Source organism: Phyllostomus discolor, chromosome 7, assembly GCF_004126475.2.
Source record: "Phyllostomus discolor isolate MPI-MPIP mPhyDis1 chromosome 7, mPhyDis1.pri.v3, whole genome shotgun sequence".
Classification (NCBI taxonomy): Eukaryota; Metazoa; Chordata; class Mammalia; order Chiroptera; family Phyllostomidae; genus Phyllostomus; species Phyllostomus discolor.
In genome coordinates, this window is record NC_040909.2 from 28,989,813 (window position 1) to 29,008,676 (window position 18,864).

An 18,864-nucleotide genomic window follows, 5' to 3' on the forward strand; every position below is an offset into this window, starting at 1 on the left:
GCACTCTACCAGGCACAAAGAGCTGATTCTGGGGTTATGCTTGGCAAACCTGGAGTGCTGGAACACCCCGACTGAAGACATCTGGGTGACACAATTTAGATCAACTCTTCCAGATTTCCTTCCCTGATTTATTGTTATGTTATTTTTTATTTGAAGGAAACAAGAAAGCGTATGCAAAATGATTCTCATTTCACATACAAAACAGCTCCTTCAATAAGTCTTGATTATCACCAGGCATTGACAACTGCAGAATAGGAAGCTGGAAATAAACTTGCAAACCAAACCACAATGAAACAGAAACAATGAAAACATGAAAAATAAATTCAAGAGATGATAAATTTATCAAAGCAGTCACTATAATTTTGAATGTGCCAGCCACAAAGTAATTAGGAGAACTCCTCATATACAAAATAACCACCTGGTTTCCAAGGATGTATAGGCCATGGTTCATCTTTCAGAGGACACAGTTTACTTGCTAATTGAGCTTTATCTTCCTCAGAGACCAACTGCTTAACAAATGAAACATTTTCTTCAGAAAGATGCTCATCCCACCAAGTACCACTCTTGCCATGGAGACTTCTAACTAAAAGCCAGATGTCTGTTCTGTAAAAATAAAAATTAAGAAAACAAACCACAATTTCAAAGTTTCTCTATTTAATACAGAGAAAGGAGGTCGCATGAATTGGAAAGTGTCCCTTAGGGCCTTAGGAAAGGGCTTGGATTCCATGCAAGTTTCCCCCTGCCCCTGACGTTCCTTATGATAATAACAGGGCTCACATTTTCACATTTTAACTATGAACAGTTATCTTAGAGGAAAAGTACTTCATCTTATCTTCTGGGATAAACAGTTTTCTAATAAGGGAGTCCTACCTACACGTGGGAGCAACCATTTGTATGTGAACCATAGCAGTTCATATCCAGTAGAAAAGGCAGAATATGGAATGGTGATCTTTCTCTGAGAAGCTCACCTTTTTTCCACAATGACATGGCTTAGGCTCAGAGTGGTGAGGAAACTGGGTGTGCAAATATAAAAGATCTGCAAAAGACATGGCCTCTGATCAAGCTGAACACACCAGGGGAGACCTTAGGGGCCGGAGGTCGGTAAGTTTTGTGCTGAGTGTCAGAAAAGAAGTAAAACTTTCTGTTATCTATCCCCCTTTTGCAGTCAGATGGGTTATTCAGGTTAGAGTCCCTATTTTGCACTTACTTATTCAGTGACCATGGGCAAGTTACTTCTCTCACGTGAGGCCACATGAGCTAAGGCACCTAATATGGTGCATTTAATACATAGAAAACGCTAATTGATGGGTAGCATTATTGCTGTTGGTAATACTCGCGGCGAGTCGCTTATAAGCGTTAAAACCGAAACAAAACAAAACAAAAAATCACCCCTTCAGTCCTTTAAGGGCTCCCTTAGAGTAAAGCTCCCTAGTCGTCCCTACCTCAGGTTTGGACATAGCCCCTTCCTCCCGCACGCAGGGCAGACCCCTCTGCGCCGGGCCGGGCCACCGCTCTAAGTCGTGGTTTTGCAGGGACCACCCTCCACCCCACACCCTGTCTCTCGTCCACACCCACCTGTTCCCGGAGCCCCGGGCAGCGTCCAGGGTCCCAGCGCGGCGGCCCAGCACCTGGAACCTGGCCTGAGCGAGCAGCCTCCAGCCAAGCATGGAGGAGCCGGAGAGGGCTCGAGTCGCCAGACTTCCGGGGGCCCCTCCGCTGTACCTTTGGGGAGTCCCCACGCACCCACGGCCACCGACCCAGAGCAGTCACGCCGGCTGTCCGCCGTGCCCTCCCGGACGGAAAAAAAGCTGCAAGGGCCTTTTCCGGTCCGTTCCTCAATGCGTTCCGGGCACCGCTCTCAGCCCCCGGAACTAAAGTTCTGCCTCGGGAACGGTTACTTGGGCTGGGAACTGGTGTGGGGTGGGCGGGGAGCGATTCACTCTCCAGGGGGGTTGGGGAAAAAAGTATGTTTTGAGTTTAAGCCTTAAAAGAATGAGGTGTACTCGAGACAGGCATCTTAAGGAAATGAAATCACTTCTAAATAATCCCCGCTTAGTATATTCTTATACTAAGCAGAACTTGATTTTCTTATATTGGTTTATGCTCAAAACGGCCCTAAAGGGAAGTTGTTATTTTAATATTACAAACGAGGGAACGCAGATTCAGAATTGGTGCTGGTCCAAAATAGCACATTTGGAAGATGGGAGAGCTGGCACTGAAACAGGGCTGGCGCGTGCTAGCAATAGAATATGGCCAAGGTGATGGTGTGTGTGACTTCCCCTGCTGGGCCATAAAAGGTTTGCTATTTCTGTCTTGGTCTCTTGGATTGTTATCTATGGGGAAAGCACTGGTCCTGTCCTGCAGACACTCCAACAGCCCTGTAGAGAGGCCCATGTGAAGAGGGACCAACTTTCCAGTCAGGAGTGAGCCACCTGGGAGGGGGATCCCTTGAGCACAGCAACCCTTCTTATGACTGCAACTCATGAAAGACCTTGAGCCTGAACTACCCAGCCAAGGGATTCAAGGGTTCTTGACAGAAGATGCTGCCAGAGAATAAGTGATTGCTCTTATTTTGAGTCACTAAGTATTAGGGTGATTTGTGACACAAAAATAGGTAGTTAATTACATATTCTGTACAAAGTCCTGTCCTTTGTTCCAGTCCCAGCCTAATCACCCTGAGTGTGTCTTGGGCATGCATTCATTCTACTACTCCAAAAGTCTGTTTCCTAATTTGTAGAAATTTTGAAATAAAAACTTTAAAAAATAGCTAGTTTAACACTCTCTTTTTATAGCTATCTGGCTATCCTGGCTTAAAAGATCCAGGGAAGGATCCAATTCCTGGTTACTACTTGGACTTCAGTAGGCTCAAAACCTTTGCTTGGTTTCCTCTTTTAATTCACCAATTGTGATTATGCCAGGGGACTTCTAAATAACACTTTGAGCCTTGGAGAAAAAAATTACATTTCTTTATCCTACCCATGTTTAACTGGCTTCCCAGTTACATAAGAGTGGCCCTTCATTTAACAAATGTGTCTTGAGGTGTGCTACATGAAGAAGCTGGGGTAAAAAGGAGTTTCTACTATTGCCAATAGCCAGTATTTCTCATGCATGTAGTGTGCAATGTTATGTACCCAGTAATGTGGAAGCCCATCAGTCAAAGACCACCAGTAGTGCACCTGATGTCAAACAAGGTTAAGTTCAATGAGCTTGCTGCAACAAGAGAGTGCATACACCTAAGGGCATCTTTATATGAGTTGGGAGAGGCTTGTTATAAGATCTAGACTTATGCTGGATGGTTTTAAGATGGCATATGGGAAGCAGAGACTTGTTTTGAAATGAAGGCTATTAAGAAGCAAGACCAGTTCAGCAACTGGGATGATGTTGGTAAAAAAGCAGAAATCACTCAGAAGAAGGAACTGTTAGTCATTTTGTACCAGCAGTGTGGCCTTGGATATGGCCTGCTAGAAGTATTGTATTGATGTTCCATTATAAACACTGCAGTATGATTACTAAGGATTCATTTTTACTCTTTCAGTATATTGTCTCACTTAATAACAACCCCATTTGATCATAACATAATCATCTCCATTTTAGAATTGAGAGAATAAACAGATGCTACATACCTTTACATAATAAGAGATATTATGTAAAGAGATATAAGAGATATTACATTACATAAGATAACTCTGCTAGTAAGTGGTAGAGACAAGATTTAAATCTTGTCAGTGTGTCCAGATAACTTGGGCTCTTAGCCATTTTGTTTCTTTGGCTCTCTGATAAATTTGTTACTATCCCTGCATTGGAATTTCTTTGTGGTTAAAGAGGAAAACTGGCACATAAACATATGATGCACAGTGGTCAGTGAAGATTGAGGAGGCAGCCACTCAGTCTGACGTTTGCCTCTAGTGCCAAATCTCTCTTGGTCCATAATGGGGGCCTCGAGTTCATGAAACCCTCAGCAGGCAGCACTGTTGAACTGAATCAAAGCAAAATGTGCTTCATCTGTTACACAGCACATGCCTCCTGATTGCTAGCTGAGGCTGGGTGGTGTCATTACACTTGGTTTTGTCATTTCAATATGCTGCTAAATGATAAAGTCCAGGCCCAATTCTTGAGGGACCCAGCTAGGGCTCCTTTTGTGCACTCAGGTATGGAGCTCAAGTCTCCCATTATTTCTGATATCATCTTTTGAGACTGTCTTGGACCCTGGAACTCTGACACCACTTTGCCTCTGTGGGACTTTGGTCCCTCATTAGAAGAAAGATAACCTCCACTATCTCTTTTTAGTACAGCAGGTCCTCAAAAAATGTCCTTTCATGCAATGTCATTTTGTTATAACATTGATGAGATGCTGTAGGAACTGAACTTTTGTTTATATCAACTAGCCTATGGTAAAATTGGTTTCATTATATGTCATTTCCCTTAAAGTTCAAGAACCTGTTGATGATGTTAAGTGAGGACTTACTGTACTACGATTCCATAATTCTTACTCCTCTAATTCAAACAAAAAGGTGGTATAATAAATGTTCTTCTTATAAAGCAAACCATTAGGAATAGTTTCAATTTTGAAGGAGTAAGTTCCAAACCAAGGGTTTATTGGAAATATTTTGATTGTGTTCCTGCCTTTAGGCTCTTCGGTTTGTTTTTTATAGCGTTCATGATTTGTATGGTTGGTTTGTTTCAGAATAATACATTTTTTTATTGTTGGTTAATTTGCATTTTATATTCATTTATGCTGTCTCTTAGTTCACAACGTGCCTTATATTAGAAATTAAAATCTTTTTATAGTGAGCTTAGAGTTTTCATTAAATTATCCTTGGCTTTCTTCCATTCTCCTAAAGGGAATTTAGTATATTTTAAAATTGATTGATGTATTATGAATGTGAGTCAAGCACTAGAGGAGGGAATGTGTAAAATGAACTTTAAGAAATTTTGAACTTTGAGATTTAATTGCTGGCTGGTATAGAAATCTTAAAAGGCCATATTGCGAAATCCAAAGATGCTCATTCAGTAAGAAGATAAATTCTGCTTCAATGTCCTCCATCAAGACCGAATCATGAATTTTAACTTCAGTGTAATGATTTTAAAAGCATACTACAGGCTTGGGTGAAAATAGCTGTACAGTTGTTTGTATGGGAAATAATACAATAATTAATAAATAATAATAATGCAAGAATTAATGCAAGAATTTGTTTCACATACAACTGTAAACCTACTTTTGCCCCACCCTATATTTGTTTATAAAATTTCAAGTCAGCCCACAGATTTAGGGTTCCAAGAGATGACCAGAAGGGAAACACATTTGGCTTGAAGAAAGACTTAAAAAAAAAAAAGCAACGTGGCCATGTTGTGATGTGGGTTGAAAGTTTCTCAGCATTCTGCCCCCTCTGTTGTATTCAGGATCATTCCAAAACTTAATGCATTTAAATCTATGTGCATTTCTTTAAAGTTCTGTGATGATTGAAAAAAAAAGGTTAGGGACAGGCAATGAAAAATCACATGCCGGTGGACCAAATGCTTTCAGCCAAGGACAGCCCTTCTTCCTGATTTTCCTTCTGATGCCAGTGACACTTGTCACCTGGAACCATGGTCAGGGTCCCCTGTGATCCCAGAAGACAGAATCTTGAGAGATTCCTGGAAACTGAGTTCATTTAGAATTTCGATTCTACTTGGAAAGGGTCCCAGAAGAATGAGAAATAACTAACACATTGCTCTTGTTAAGTGGCAGATTTTAAGAGGTTTACATACATTATCTCATTTACTCCTCAGCCATGAAGTAGGCACTATTATTCCCATCCTTATTTATAAGAAATTGAGTCATAAAGAAGATAAGCAGCTCATTCAAGTTCACAAACCTTAAGTGGTGGAACCAGGAGATGAGCCCAAGGGCCTCACTGCTCTATTATACTGCCTGTCTTCCAAGAAGAGAAAACTGTGTGGCACAATACTGGAATAGCAGCTTGGCACCCAGAGGTTGCCCCAGATAAGCAAGAACTGAGGATGGTAGTGTTAAGTCTGCACCTCTAGAGATCTGATCAGTCTGGTCAGAATCAGTTGGGCTCAATAGAGAGCAATGAGGCCAAACCACTTGAGATATTCCCTCATTCAATCATATACAACCTTCTTGTCAGGAAGGAAACAGAAGGCTCAGTGATGTCTTGGATCAGTGCCTTTCTAACTTAGATGTCCATAAGCATCACTTGGGGATCTTGATAAAATGCAGTCTGATTTAGCAGATATGACATGAGGCCTGAGAGTTTGCATTTCTAATAACTCATGGTCATGTAGAAGCTGCTGTTGGTGAACAGATCACACTTTGAATAGTAAAGTTCTAGAAGAACTCTGGACCCTAAGTCAAGAAACTTGGGATCCAGCCTCAGTTTTCAACTTAGCTAGCAGTGTAACACTGAATAATTCCCTACTTTCTGTCTCCTCATTTGTGAGATGGTGAGGGAAAAGGTTTTGTCCAACCGAGGCCCCTTCCAGCCTTTTCAGTGAAATTCTGTATGGAAGGCAGAATAATGGTATTGACATCCTGTTCCCTGGAACATCTGACTGTGTTTTGTAGTGTGGTTTAGAGGGGCTTGGTTGTATGATTAAGGTTCAGTACCTTGGGATGTGGACATTTCCTGGATTATGGGGGTGGGCCCCAAATGCCATCACATGAGCCACTAAAATCAGAGAAGCTTCGTGGCTGCAGCAACAGAAAAAAAAGTAAGATAGATGCAACGTGGAAAGGATTCAGCCTATTGTGGACTTGGAGGCTGGAGGAAGGGAAGGAGAAAGGGGTCTGCCAGCCATGGAATGTGGTGGTCTCTGGAAGATGGAAAAGGCAGGAAACAGATCCCCCCCTAAGGCCTCCAGAAATGGCTGCAGCCCTGCCAACACCTTCATATTAGTCCAGTAAGACCCATTTTGGCCTGCAGACCTCCAAAACTGTAAGGAAATAAATTTGCATCATTTTAAGCTACTCAGTCTGTAATTTGTTATGGCAGCAATAGAAAACTAATATAAACCTTTAAGCTCGAGGTTTTAAATGCTGGTAGCTCTTAGAATAAATAGACCTTGATTTTGGACCATTATAAGATTTGACATCAAAAGTAAAAACAAATCACTGCTCTATATTCTTTTGTTTTTATAATTAATTTATTTATTTTATTGTTCAGTTACAGTTGTCCTGCCTTTCCCCCATTGCTCTCCCCTGCCCTGTCCTCTCTACTCCCACAGTCAATCTCTGCCCCCCATTGTCCATGCCCAGGGGTCCTTCATACATGTCCCTTGACTTGCCCCTTCCCTTTCTTTCCCCCGTTATCCCATTCCCCTACCCCTCAGGTCACTGTCAGTTTGTTCTTTATTTCAGTGTCTCTGGTTATATTTTGCTTGCTTGTTTGTTTTGTTGATTAGGTTCCACTTATAGGTGAGATCATATGGTATTTGTCTTTCACCACTTGGCTTACTTCACTTAGCATAATGCTCTCCAGTCCCATCCATGCTGTTGTGAAGTCTAGGAGTTCTTTCTTTCTGCTGTGTAGTATTCCATTGTGTAAATGTACCACAGTTTTTTCATCCACTCATTTACCGATGGGCACCTACACTATTTCTAGCACTTGGCTATTACAAATAACGCTGCTATGAACATTGGAGTGCATAGGTTCTTTTAGATTGGTGTGTCAGGATTCTTAGGGCATAATCCCAGCAGTGGGATCATTGGGTCAAAAGGCAGTTCAATTTTTGTTTTTTGAGGAAATTCCATACTGTTTTCTACAGTGCCTGCACCAGTCTGCATTCCCATCAACGGTGTACTAGGGTTGTTTTTTCTCCACTACCCTGCCAGCACTTGTTGTTTGTGAATTCATTAATGATGGCCTGTCTGGTGTGAAGTGGTATCTCATTGTGGTTTTAATTTGCATCTCTCTGATGTCTAGTGATATTGAGCATTTTTTCATGTGTCTATGGACCCTCTGTATGTTCTCCTTGGAGAAGTGAGTTTGAGAAAAGTCATTTTTGGTAGGAAGGCTTCTTTCTATGAGAAATCTAAATCAATCACCAATTGTATTATTTTGTAGATCTATATATTTAAAAATATTTGCTGGATATCAACTATAAAATATTCAGTGCTTGGCACAGAGTAGTTGCTCAACAAATATTGGTTGAATAATCAAATAAACTGGAATCAAATAAACTCAAACCTTGAGTAGCCTATGGTGTAGCAGGCAAGACAGAGGAAGTAAACAACCATACAGTAAGAGCCAAAGTAGAGGTGTTTGTACAAAGCACCTGGATGGGATATTCACAGAGGGGTAACATCTAAATTACCCTTCAAGGGAAGAACAAGAATATCTAGGAGCAGAGTAAAGAAAGAACATTTCAAGTAAACAACATAGTTCCAGCTACTATTGCTGGATGATGAACCACGTTGAAATTTGGGCATAGAAAAAACACCATTTTATTGATTGCATGGCTTCTGTTGGTTAAGAAATCAGAAAGAGAACAGTGGAATGGCTTGTTTCGGTTTGGGCCTCATCTGGGATGATGATTCAAAGCCCAGGGGGGATGTTAGCTGAGCCGCTGAAATCATTTGAAGGCTGCTCCATATCTGGTGGTTGATGCTGCCCATCAGCCAGGACCACAACTAGACTGGTTGTTGGAGCATCTGCATGTGGGTTCACCATGTGGCTGCTGGGGCTTCCCTACAACGTAGTCACTGGGTCCCAAGAGCAAGCATCCCAAGGGGACCAGGAGGAGGCTAAATTAGCTTTTATGACTTAACCTCAGAAATCACATGGGATCACTTCACTTCAGACACAAGCTGGCCCAGATCAAGGAGATGGAATATAAATGCACCCCTCAATATGAACATGGCAAAATCACATTGAAAGAAGAGCACGTGGGATGGTTACAGCCATCTTTAGAGAATATAATTGGCCACAAACACTATGTGTCTTTCCACGTGAGAGAATAGAATTACAGCCAGGGAGCTGCAGGGGTTCACCAGTTGCCGACTACCATGACAAACCTACCCTGTTAAAAATGTTTCAGGTTATGTATAAGTTGGTGTACAGGAAAGAAAATAAGACTTTTGTCCAGATTTCCTTCCTCTTCTTGTGCAGCTTCTTGGTAAATATCTAGTATTTCCTTTGCTTAAAGAGACAAAGGCGAGGCTTGAAGGACTGTTCGTGCCCAAGAAGACTTGACTATATCCCAGTGCAATCAACACATTCTGGGGCAGGAGACTGACCATCAAACCAAATGAGCCAGTGACCCCAAGGGCCCTTCCCGCTGGGCTTGTGCCCCCTGGTGGCAAAGAGTGGGCAGTCAAGGTGGCTTTAGGAGGAGTGGCAAACTGCAAGGGGCAAGGGAGGGCACTGCTAGACTTCTCAGGAGTCAGGTATGACAGTGGTTCTTCCATCTGTGGTATTTAGATTCCAGCCAGGCTTAACAGAATCGTCATGGCAACTTGCCTGTCTGTGCTGCTGAGCTCAGACAGGATTCCCTTAGTAACCAAGGAGCCCAGGAGATGATGCTTAAAATAATCTTTTATGTCCAGGCAGAAATGCCTTTGCAGTTTTATTAACCATGAAGCATCACAGGGTATGGCTTTCACTCCCACTTTATTTCAAAATGGAAAAAAATGGCTTTTTAAAGCAGGAATTTCCAATGAAGAGCCAAATGCTGTCTTCACTCCACAAAGCACACATCCCACTGAAACCAATGGGCATCACACCCAAATTCTGAGAGGAGCTGCTGGTCGCTGTTATATAAATTACCTTCAAATAGATCAGGCGATCTCTGGCTGAAATCATTGGCTTCATCTAATCTCTTTTCTGTTTCCTACTGAAGTCCCTCCCAGCCAGTCTCTCAGTAGGGCAAATACTTAGGCTTGGCAAGAGTTTAACACTTGGGCCATTGAGCCTGGGAGCTCCTTGCATCTGACACCCTCCTTACTCACAGCACTTCCTCAATTTCCCCTCATCTCCAAGGCCTGCCTTAGGCCATCCTCCTCTGTGAGGACTCCCCCATTATCCCTAGCCCTGGCTGATAATTCCTCTTAACATTTCATATGTATATATATACATATATATATATATGTTTATATATATATTATTGTATATATATAAATATATATATAAATATATATATGTTCTCACATGTATTTTCTTTTATCATAAGTAATAAAGTTGACAACCCTCAACTCTATAAACCATATCTTCTTAAAAATACTGCAAGCTTGTTAAAGGCTGGGTAATACAGTGTAATATATTTCTTCAGCTCTTCTGGAAGCCCTACATTTGTATGAGTTTCAGAACTACTTGGAAATTTTAGTAGCGATAGTTGCACAACTTTGTAAATATACTAAAAATCACTGAAGTGTACATATTGAAAAGAAGAATGTTATGATATAAAAAATATATGGAAATCTGTTGTGAAATACTGAGAGTAGCCAGAATTTCCACATCAACAGCATGGGAAACCCTAGGAACAAATTTGGAGGACAGGGTTTGACCTTGGGTTACCAAATGTCCAACAGAAGGAGAGGGTTCTGCCTTACCCACTGCCATGTTCCCTCTGCCTCCGCCTTCACCAACATCGGGAGGAGCAGAGGACTTGCCCTACCCATGTATTTAGCTAGGAGATGTCTTTCTTAGAAGTGGGAAGTCTGGGTTCAGATCCTATCTATGCTACTATTTCTATATGCCTGGGTGAATGAATCACTTAGTTTTTCTGAGTTTCCTCATCTGTAAGATATGATTTTTTAAAACTCCTTCAGTAGGTGGAGGTAGAAGAGGGTACAGAAAGGATAAATGGTAATGGAAAAACACAATAAAAATTAATGATTAAAAAATAAAAATTAAAAACCTCACAAGGCAACAATACAGATTAAATGAAACAATGTACATTAAGTGCTTTACACAGTACTCAGCACATATTAAGAACTAAAATATGCTGACTACTAGTATATTAATATTTATGTTGACTTTCTGTTACCTATTATAATAATTATGAAAAATCTTGATCTACCCTCTTCTGATGTTTTGTTGGTATTTCCTGCGTGAACAATTTCATCTGGGTGCAATCCTGTAAGATACCTAACAAGATCTTAGGAGATCTCTTGGTCTCTCTGTTGGCCTCTGGTGTTTTCTATGTCCATGGTTGATGATCTGCTTTTAATACTAAAGAAATACAACATACACAAGAGTGTTGTTTTCACTGTTTAACAACATCAGCACCATCATGATGATCAACGCTATGGACACCACCGTCAGGAGCCCAGGGATTTTTTTCCAGACAAGGTGTAGTGTGTTCAGCCCACTCCCCCTGTTCTTCCCATCTCTTCATTTCTCCTTGGGACTCACAGCCCTCAGCCCAGGAGCATTGCAGGGAACAGCAACTGTAGTTCTGCAGTCTTTGCTTTAAAGGAAAAGAGTTTCCTTCAGGTGGATCAGTCATGACAAGAACAGTAATTTGTTTGAGGGAATGTGTGTTCCCTGGGAAAGGAATTGTTGCTATATCATAGTGGTAGTAACAGGAGCAATGAAAATGCATATAGTAAATTTACTGTTTGAGCCATCAATATAATGTCTGGGACAATGGTAAATGTTTTGCAAATATTATTTCATTTAATTCCTGCAATAATCTATGAGGAAAGTACCATGGCCAGAGAGGTTGAGTAAATTATTTAAGACTATGTAGCTAGTAAATATCCCTAGTAAAACCATATACCTAGTACAGCTTGGTTTGGAATCTAGGCTTCCTAATTTCCAACCCTATGTTTTCCACTCCATGTGATGTTGAGACTGTAGGTTTGCTGGTTAGATGACTGAAAGCAGAGGTTATTTATAAAATGTCTCCTTGCTTAAGTTATGGCCAGCAGGAGAGGGGAAAATGATATTTAAAGTGAAATATCAACTACACTGGAAATGTCTAGATGTAAAATGTCATCCTGAGTGGGCAAGTCTTTCTGCAAAAGGGAATTTGGGACTTGGTCACTCAACAAAATAAAATATTTCAGAACCTGATTCTTAGGGAACTTTGTCACCTGCACTTGGCACTTTCTCCCATGAGCACAGGGGAACGTCCCAGCACAGGGGAACTGGGACGTCTCAGGCCGTGGAAGGTACCAGCTGTAATGGATGTTTCCTTGGACCCTAAAGCACAATGGCCTTTCCTGAGGAGGAAAGAGAGGCCAGCCTGTAGGACAAAGAACCATTCTCCCTCGAACTTTCCTCTGCCCCCCCCAATCTTCTAGCAAATTTAGAGAACACTTTAATCATGATTGCCCTCGTGCTTCCAAAAATGTGAGAGAGATTCGATCTTAATCTCTCCATTGTTTCATTCAAGTAAGTCTGAATGCTTCTTCCAAATCCTGAAGTGGGAAATGTGGTGAGGCATCATAGAGTGGACACGAGGGAAATGGAAGTGATAGCTGTCGAATATCAGGCAGGGACCAGTGGGCTTCTCAGGTGGAGGAGGACACGATAATCACCTGTCCTGTTGCTCTTTTCCTGCAGTGGCAGCTCTAGAAATAATTGTACCTCCTCTGTTGCTTTCTTCACATAAGAAAGTGAAGTGGAAGTCAGTGAATGGGCAACATGCTCTTTCATTCAACAAATACTCAAGCAACTTCCATATTTAAAATCCTATGTGCTGTGCACTATCTATGAGCTAAATCCTGCAGGGGAATCAAAGCTAAACCTGTTCTCCAAGGCCCTAAGACAGAATACTTACAATAAAATAATAGATAATATAATATTAACTTAGATTAATATTATATTAGTATTATATATTGCATATAACATACACATATATACAGGTAAACTTCAACTGGGTCAAGTGCAAAGGAAATCTATGGGCTTTGGCAGCTGAAGTCCAGTAGTAGACTGAGGTTTAGACGATGTTGGGGAGCTCTGCCCACAGGGTCCCCCTCCAGCCATCACAGATGAGAATAAGTCTACCAAGCCAGATCTGCTTGGGGAGGAAATGTGGCCAATCTCTCAAACGAGAAGGGCCAGGAGCTTGTTCCTCAATGGGCTTTTATTGGGTTTAATTTGAATAGGAATACAGGGTATATATGTAAAGCTCATCAATCATTGTCAGGCAGTAAGGATCAAACAATAGTTAACATTCAAAGAACTCTGAGGGCTTATTTTGAGTCAGGGTCAGATAGCTAAAGGGCCATAAAACTTTGGGGAAACAAACTCATTCTATGCTTGAACCCTTATCATTTACATTGAGTGTATTCTTAGCAAAGAAGGTTTTACAGGATCTTACACATTCTTTCTTAGGCCTGACCACCCCTGGGAAGCTGCCCTTTCCAGCACAGGGCCACACCCATCTCTGACATTGTTTCAAGCTCAAGTTGGGCAGTGAAGGTAAGTCAACCAAGAGATTAGGGGACTTCTTGCAGACAGAATGAGGACTCAAGCTCTGTCAAAGCCAAGGGGCGAAGGTTCATCACCTCCTTTTTCTATAGCCGCCCCCTCCCCGTGTCCTTCCCTGAGGACCCCTTCATGACCATGCCTGTCTTAGGTCGTCCCTTCTTTGAGGAATCTTACCTGTCGTTGGCTAACCAGTCATCCACCCAGGGCCAAGCAGGGTGAAGTAAAAGGGGGCAGAGGCGGTACAAGGAAGATAAGCTTTGTCACCTCAATGGCTTCTAGTGCCAAGGTTTTTTTACTCAGCCTTAGTCACAGGGGATTAGAGCTTTTGAAATCAGGCAGGGAAGTTCCCAACAAGGCAAGGCTGGATCCAGAGCCTGACTGAGGTCCTCAACACATAGTCTCATTTCCATAGTCTCACAACACTCATTTTCCCTTTTTACCTCTAGTGCTGCTTTCTTCTGTTTTGGCTTCATTCCCATGAGGTGGCAGGATGACTTCCTGCTCACACAGATTCATGTCCCCATAGTGCAGCAACATCAGAGAGACTCAACCCTCTCCCAAAAGCTCCAGCAGAAGTCCTGGGTTGGGTTTATTTGGCCTGGCTCAAGTCCCATGTTTATCCCAGAGTCAGTCACTGTGGTGAACGTAATCAAACGCTAAAGGTTTTTGCATTTTTTTCAGCTTACATTATTTTCTGAGTCATGCTTTTGTCTTCTATACAGTGATCCCTCACCTATCTTGGGAGTTATATTCCAGAGGCCCCCTCGATGGGTGAAAATCCGTGAAGTAGCGGCATTATATTTATTTTATTATTTATATATGTATCAAGGCTTTATAAACCCTTCCCACACTCCTATAAATCTTTCCCACTCTCTTGTTAACCTTTCCCACATTCTTATAAACACTTCGTATGCTCTTAAACACTTTCTATACTCTTAAACCTACATAATTTTAACAACATATAAAATTCTATATGGGTACTCACCAGTGAAGTATACAGTTGTCCCTCGCTATATGGTGGTTTACTTATTGAAGCTTCACTGTATTGCGGCCGCGATACAGTGGAGCCACAATAAGTGAACCTCGATACTAAGGGACAACTGTACTACACAACTTAACCAGTATGCTAAAAATCATGACTTACATAGACCACTTAATATATGCTATACATTGAGCTCAACATTTAAAAAATATTGTCTCCTTAAGTCTTCACACAGACTTGAAGAGGTAGATGGTATTGTTTGCATTTTGCAGACAAGGCATCTGAGGGTCAGAGAAGGTAGCTACATTTACATTTTCTGGGAAATAGATTTCTGTCTGACACCAGCATTCTTGCTCATGACCATTATAATTCTGCTTCCTTTGGGAGGGTCAGAGCAGCTTGTTAACCGTCCTGGCTGGGAAGGACAAGTGCACATTGTGAAATGAACTGAGACCCGCAGAACAGCAGCTTAACCAAACTCATTCTGATGCTGAGGATATTGAATAAAGAGACATGGACAGACGGGATGGTAATTTCTGGGCTGGGGCTATCTTTAATGATGTTTTGAGTCATTTTCAATTCATTCGATTCATATTAAACTCTAAATGAATTAGTTTAGGTTATAAAATTATCTTCCCAGCCTAATCCATCCCTGTGGGTGTACATCCTTTTACTATCCCACACCCCAGTCCACCGGGGCTTGACACTCGGCTCTCTGGCGGCTTCAGCGATGCAGGGGTGGCAGTCCTCTGGGATCCCAGCCGGTTGCTAAGGATTAACCTTTGGTTCGTTAATGGATTCAGGAGGTCCTTTTAGCATTTTGCCATTACTCAGAACAATCATTCAATATGCAAGAGGGAAGAAATGTCTTCCTTTTAAAATATACCATACCTTTTAATCATCTGTGAAGGAATCTTCTCTCTTGGAAATCTCACCCTGGCCCTCAGGATGGGAACAATAATGGGGAAGTAGTGTGTGTTCATCTTAGACTGCCACACTTGGCTTCTGCTTTCAATTTTACCAAAGAGAAAGCTAACGAATATGTGTGCATACAGATGCATATATGCATAAAAGAAAAGGGCACTCCACAATGCATGTGTAAGTCTATTTTTTTCCCCCAGAACTTCCTGGGTAAGACTGGAGAAATAATTCATGAGACAGTACTTGACACTGTATTTACTTTCTGGGGAAAAGTTCTCTTTTTATTTTTTTGTACTGTCAACAAGGTTGCAGTTTTAGGATGTTCTGATGCTCTCAGGAGTCAGAAACACAGGAATAGACTGATAGCCTATGTCCATTTGTGAATCCACACTGGGCTTCACTCCACACTGTACATTTAATCAAATAGGAGATACATAGAAAACCCCACATTTCTTTTAGAATCATCTGGCAGTATCTTGCATCCGCATTGTGGTAGGCAGAATGGCTCCTCAAACATGTCCCTACCCTTATCCCTGGAACCTACAAGCATGTTATGTTATGTGACCCCAGGGGCTTCACAGATGTAATTAAGGTTATAAAATTTAGAATCCCGGATTTATCAATCTAATCCCATGAACCCTTAAAATGCCAACTTTTTCTGGCTGGAGTCAGAGGGATGCTGCAGAAGTCAGAGAGATTCAGTGTTGAGAGGTATTTGATCCACCAGAGCTGCAGGGGACCATGTGGGAAGCATGAGAAGAAATGGGCGAAGTCTCTAAGAGTAAAGACTGCTCCTGCTACCTCCCCGCCGCTGGCAGCTGGCAAGGTCAAGGGACCTCAGTTCTACAGCTTTGACCAATAGTCTGAGTGAGTTGAGAAGCAGATTCTTTGCAAGAGCATCCGGGAAGGAATGTTGTCCTGGTGATATTGTGATTTCAGCCTTACGAGGCTGCAAAGATCCAGCTGAGTCTCCTGGGACTTGTGACCCACAGAACTGTGCACTAATCAATGTGTGTGGTTTTAAGCCACTAAGCTTGTGGTGGTTTGTTACACAGAGACAGTGAACCAATGCACTCTTTGTCAAGTGGCCTAGAGCAAGCAGTTCTAAGGGTGGTTCCCAAAGGTCCCTGAGACCCTTTCAAGGAGTCTATGAGGTAAAAACTATTTTCATAACAACATGAAGATGTTACTTGCCTTTTTCACTGGGTTGACCTTTGTACTAATGGTGCAAAAGCAATGGTGAGCAAAACTGCTGGAGTCTCAGTTCACTCGAAGAGTGTGGAACCACACTGTACCAGTGGTCACTTATTTTTCACTGTCACACCCTTGCAGGAAAGAACATGCAGTCTCACAGATGTTCCTAATAGAGCAGAAAAATTTGCCCCAGCTGGTGTGGCTCAGTGGATTGAGCGCCAGCCTGCAAACCAAAGAGTAGTTGCTGGTCTGACTCCCAGTCAGGGCATATGCCTGGGTTGTGGGCCAGGCAACCACACATTGATGTTTCTCTCCCTCTCTTTCTCCTTCCCTTCTCCTCTCTCTAAAAATAAATAAAATTATAAAAATAGAGCAGGAAAATTATACATTATTAAATCTTGACTCTCATGTCTTTTTCATATGCTAGGCAACAAAGTGCAACAAACCCAGAAAGTGCTTCCACTGATTCCAGCCTGAGATAGTTGCCTCAGAGTATGTGGCCATTGTGTTGTGACCTGAACTAGCTGGTTTTTCCCCACGGAATTCCATTTTTACCTGAAATAAAGACTGACAGATAAATGAATTATTCAAATGTGTATTAAGGAGATATTTTCTTGAAAATGAATGAAGTTGAGCCTGTCATTTCAAGAAAAGCAATTGACAGTGTTTGTAGCCAATGATAACACTGGAGCTTTCTAGCAAAGATTAGAATTTTGGGAAACCTGAATCTACCACCATAACTTGACAGGTTCTCAACACTTAAAAGTCTGTGTGATAAGATTGGCAGTGACATTAGAAAGCAAAAGAATGTGATTTTTTAAAATATTGTAACATAAAGTGTGTGAGCATATGGAGTATCTGAACACTTGAATGGGTCAATATTTTCCAAGTGACCCGTGCATGATATTGCAGAATCTCCCATGGTAAAAGAACCATTGAAAATGCCAGAAGAGCTTTATTGATATGATTGTCTATTTTACATTGCAGCTAACTTTTGAGAAGCTACCACTTGTTGAGTTTTGATGTGGTAAAAAGAAGGATAAGCCCACTTATCTGAGAAAGGTAAAAATTCTCCTCTTATCAACTGTGTTGCCACGTGAGGCTAGATTGTACTTCAACCAAAACATCCCATCACAACGGGGTGGATGCAGAAGCAGGTATATGGATCCAGCTGTCTTTCATGAAGCAAGACGCACAGGGCTTCTCTGTCCCACATTTTCTTTGGTTTTGTAAATGTATTTTTTAATAAAATTATTGTATTTATGTTAACATATAATGGGTTTACTATTCATATTTAAATGAATTGTTAATATATTACATTTTCAGTTTCAATTTCTAATACAACAAATATGATAGAGTCTATAGACAGTATCTGTTGAAGCCCAGGGGAAGGCAGGCCATGATGGATGGAGAAAATCAGTGCTTCCAAATTTGTACTCACCATCCACCATGAGCTCAGAGGCATTGTTGCCTAAAACAATTGTTTGATTTTGAATGAGTTTCCCCTATTTACAAATTGGTGGGATTTATGGGAAACATCGGGGGACTCAGTTCTCTTGAAAAACTGGGTGAACTGGCTGCATTGGGTCCACACTGGTGCATGGCCCTGGGTGGGGCCGGGCTGCCCCCTTTTGAACACACCCTTTCCAGCTTCTTATGTCCCTTTGTTTGAACCTGTTCCTCCCCAGTTGTTCACATGGCTTGCTCAGCTCCTGGGATCATGTGCATCTGGAATGTCCCATCTACATGGTCTCCTTGGTGGTAAGAAGGTGGGAAGACCCACTTGTTTCCTGAGACTCTTCCACTGTTCTCAGGGGGATGTTGTATATCACAAGATGCCAAGAGCTCATAACAAAAAGCTGAGATCACTAGATGAGAAGACATTTCTGAAGTGGGGAAAAAGGTCATGTTTTAAGGCACATTCTCTCATATCCCTTAAGAATCTGCTGCTTGCTATGGCAGTGGATGGGTACAGTGCCAGGAGGGTGGCTGCAGTGGGGATTATTCAAAATGAGTTTGGGCTCAGGAGCCGGAGTGTCTGTGTTCAAATCTTGTCAATGCCTTGTGATAGCTGTGTGACCTTAGGTTAATTACCTAAGCTCTCTGTGTCTTAGTTTCTTTATGTGTAAAATGAGATTAATACTACTACTTACCTTTTAGGGCTGTTGGGAGAATTAAATGAGATAGTATGTGGCAAGCACTCAGAACAGTGGCTGGCATACAGTAAGCCCTCCGTGATTGATAGCTATTATTATTTTTTGCTATTGTTCTTTTGAGCTGGGTAGTCCTGGTCAGGTGGCTCCATTTGTTGGAGCATCACCCCATACAGCAAGGGGCTGTGGGTTCGATCCTCCATTAGGACACATGTCTGGGTTGCAGGTTCAATTC

General features: G+C 41.8%; 1 protein-coding gene across 1 annotated transcript in view; it reads right to left on the reverse strand.

Annotated features, from left to right (window-relative positions):
- Positions 1-1,822, reverse strand: part of MRPL3 (mitochondrial ribosomal protein L3) — a 42,331-nt gene extending 40,509 nt beyond the window's left edge. The window contains exons 1-2 of the mRNA XM_028518891.2: positions 1,576-1,822; positions 419-603 (exon numbers count right to left, since the gene is read on the reverse strand). Coding sequence (XP_028374692.1) covers positions 419-603; positions 1,576-1,667 — 277 coding nt within the window. The 5' untranslated portion in view covers positions 1,668-1,822. The remainder of the gene's footprint in view (positions 1-418; positions 604-1,575) is intronic.
- Between the last annotated feature and the right edge of the window lie 17,042 nt (positions 1,823-18,864).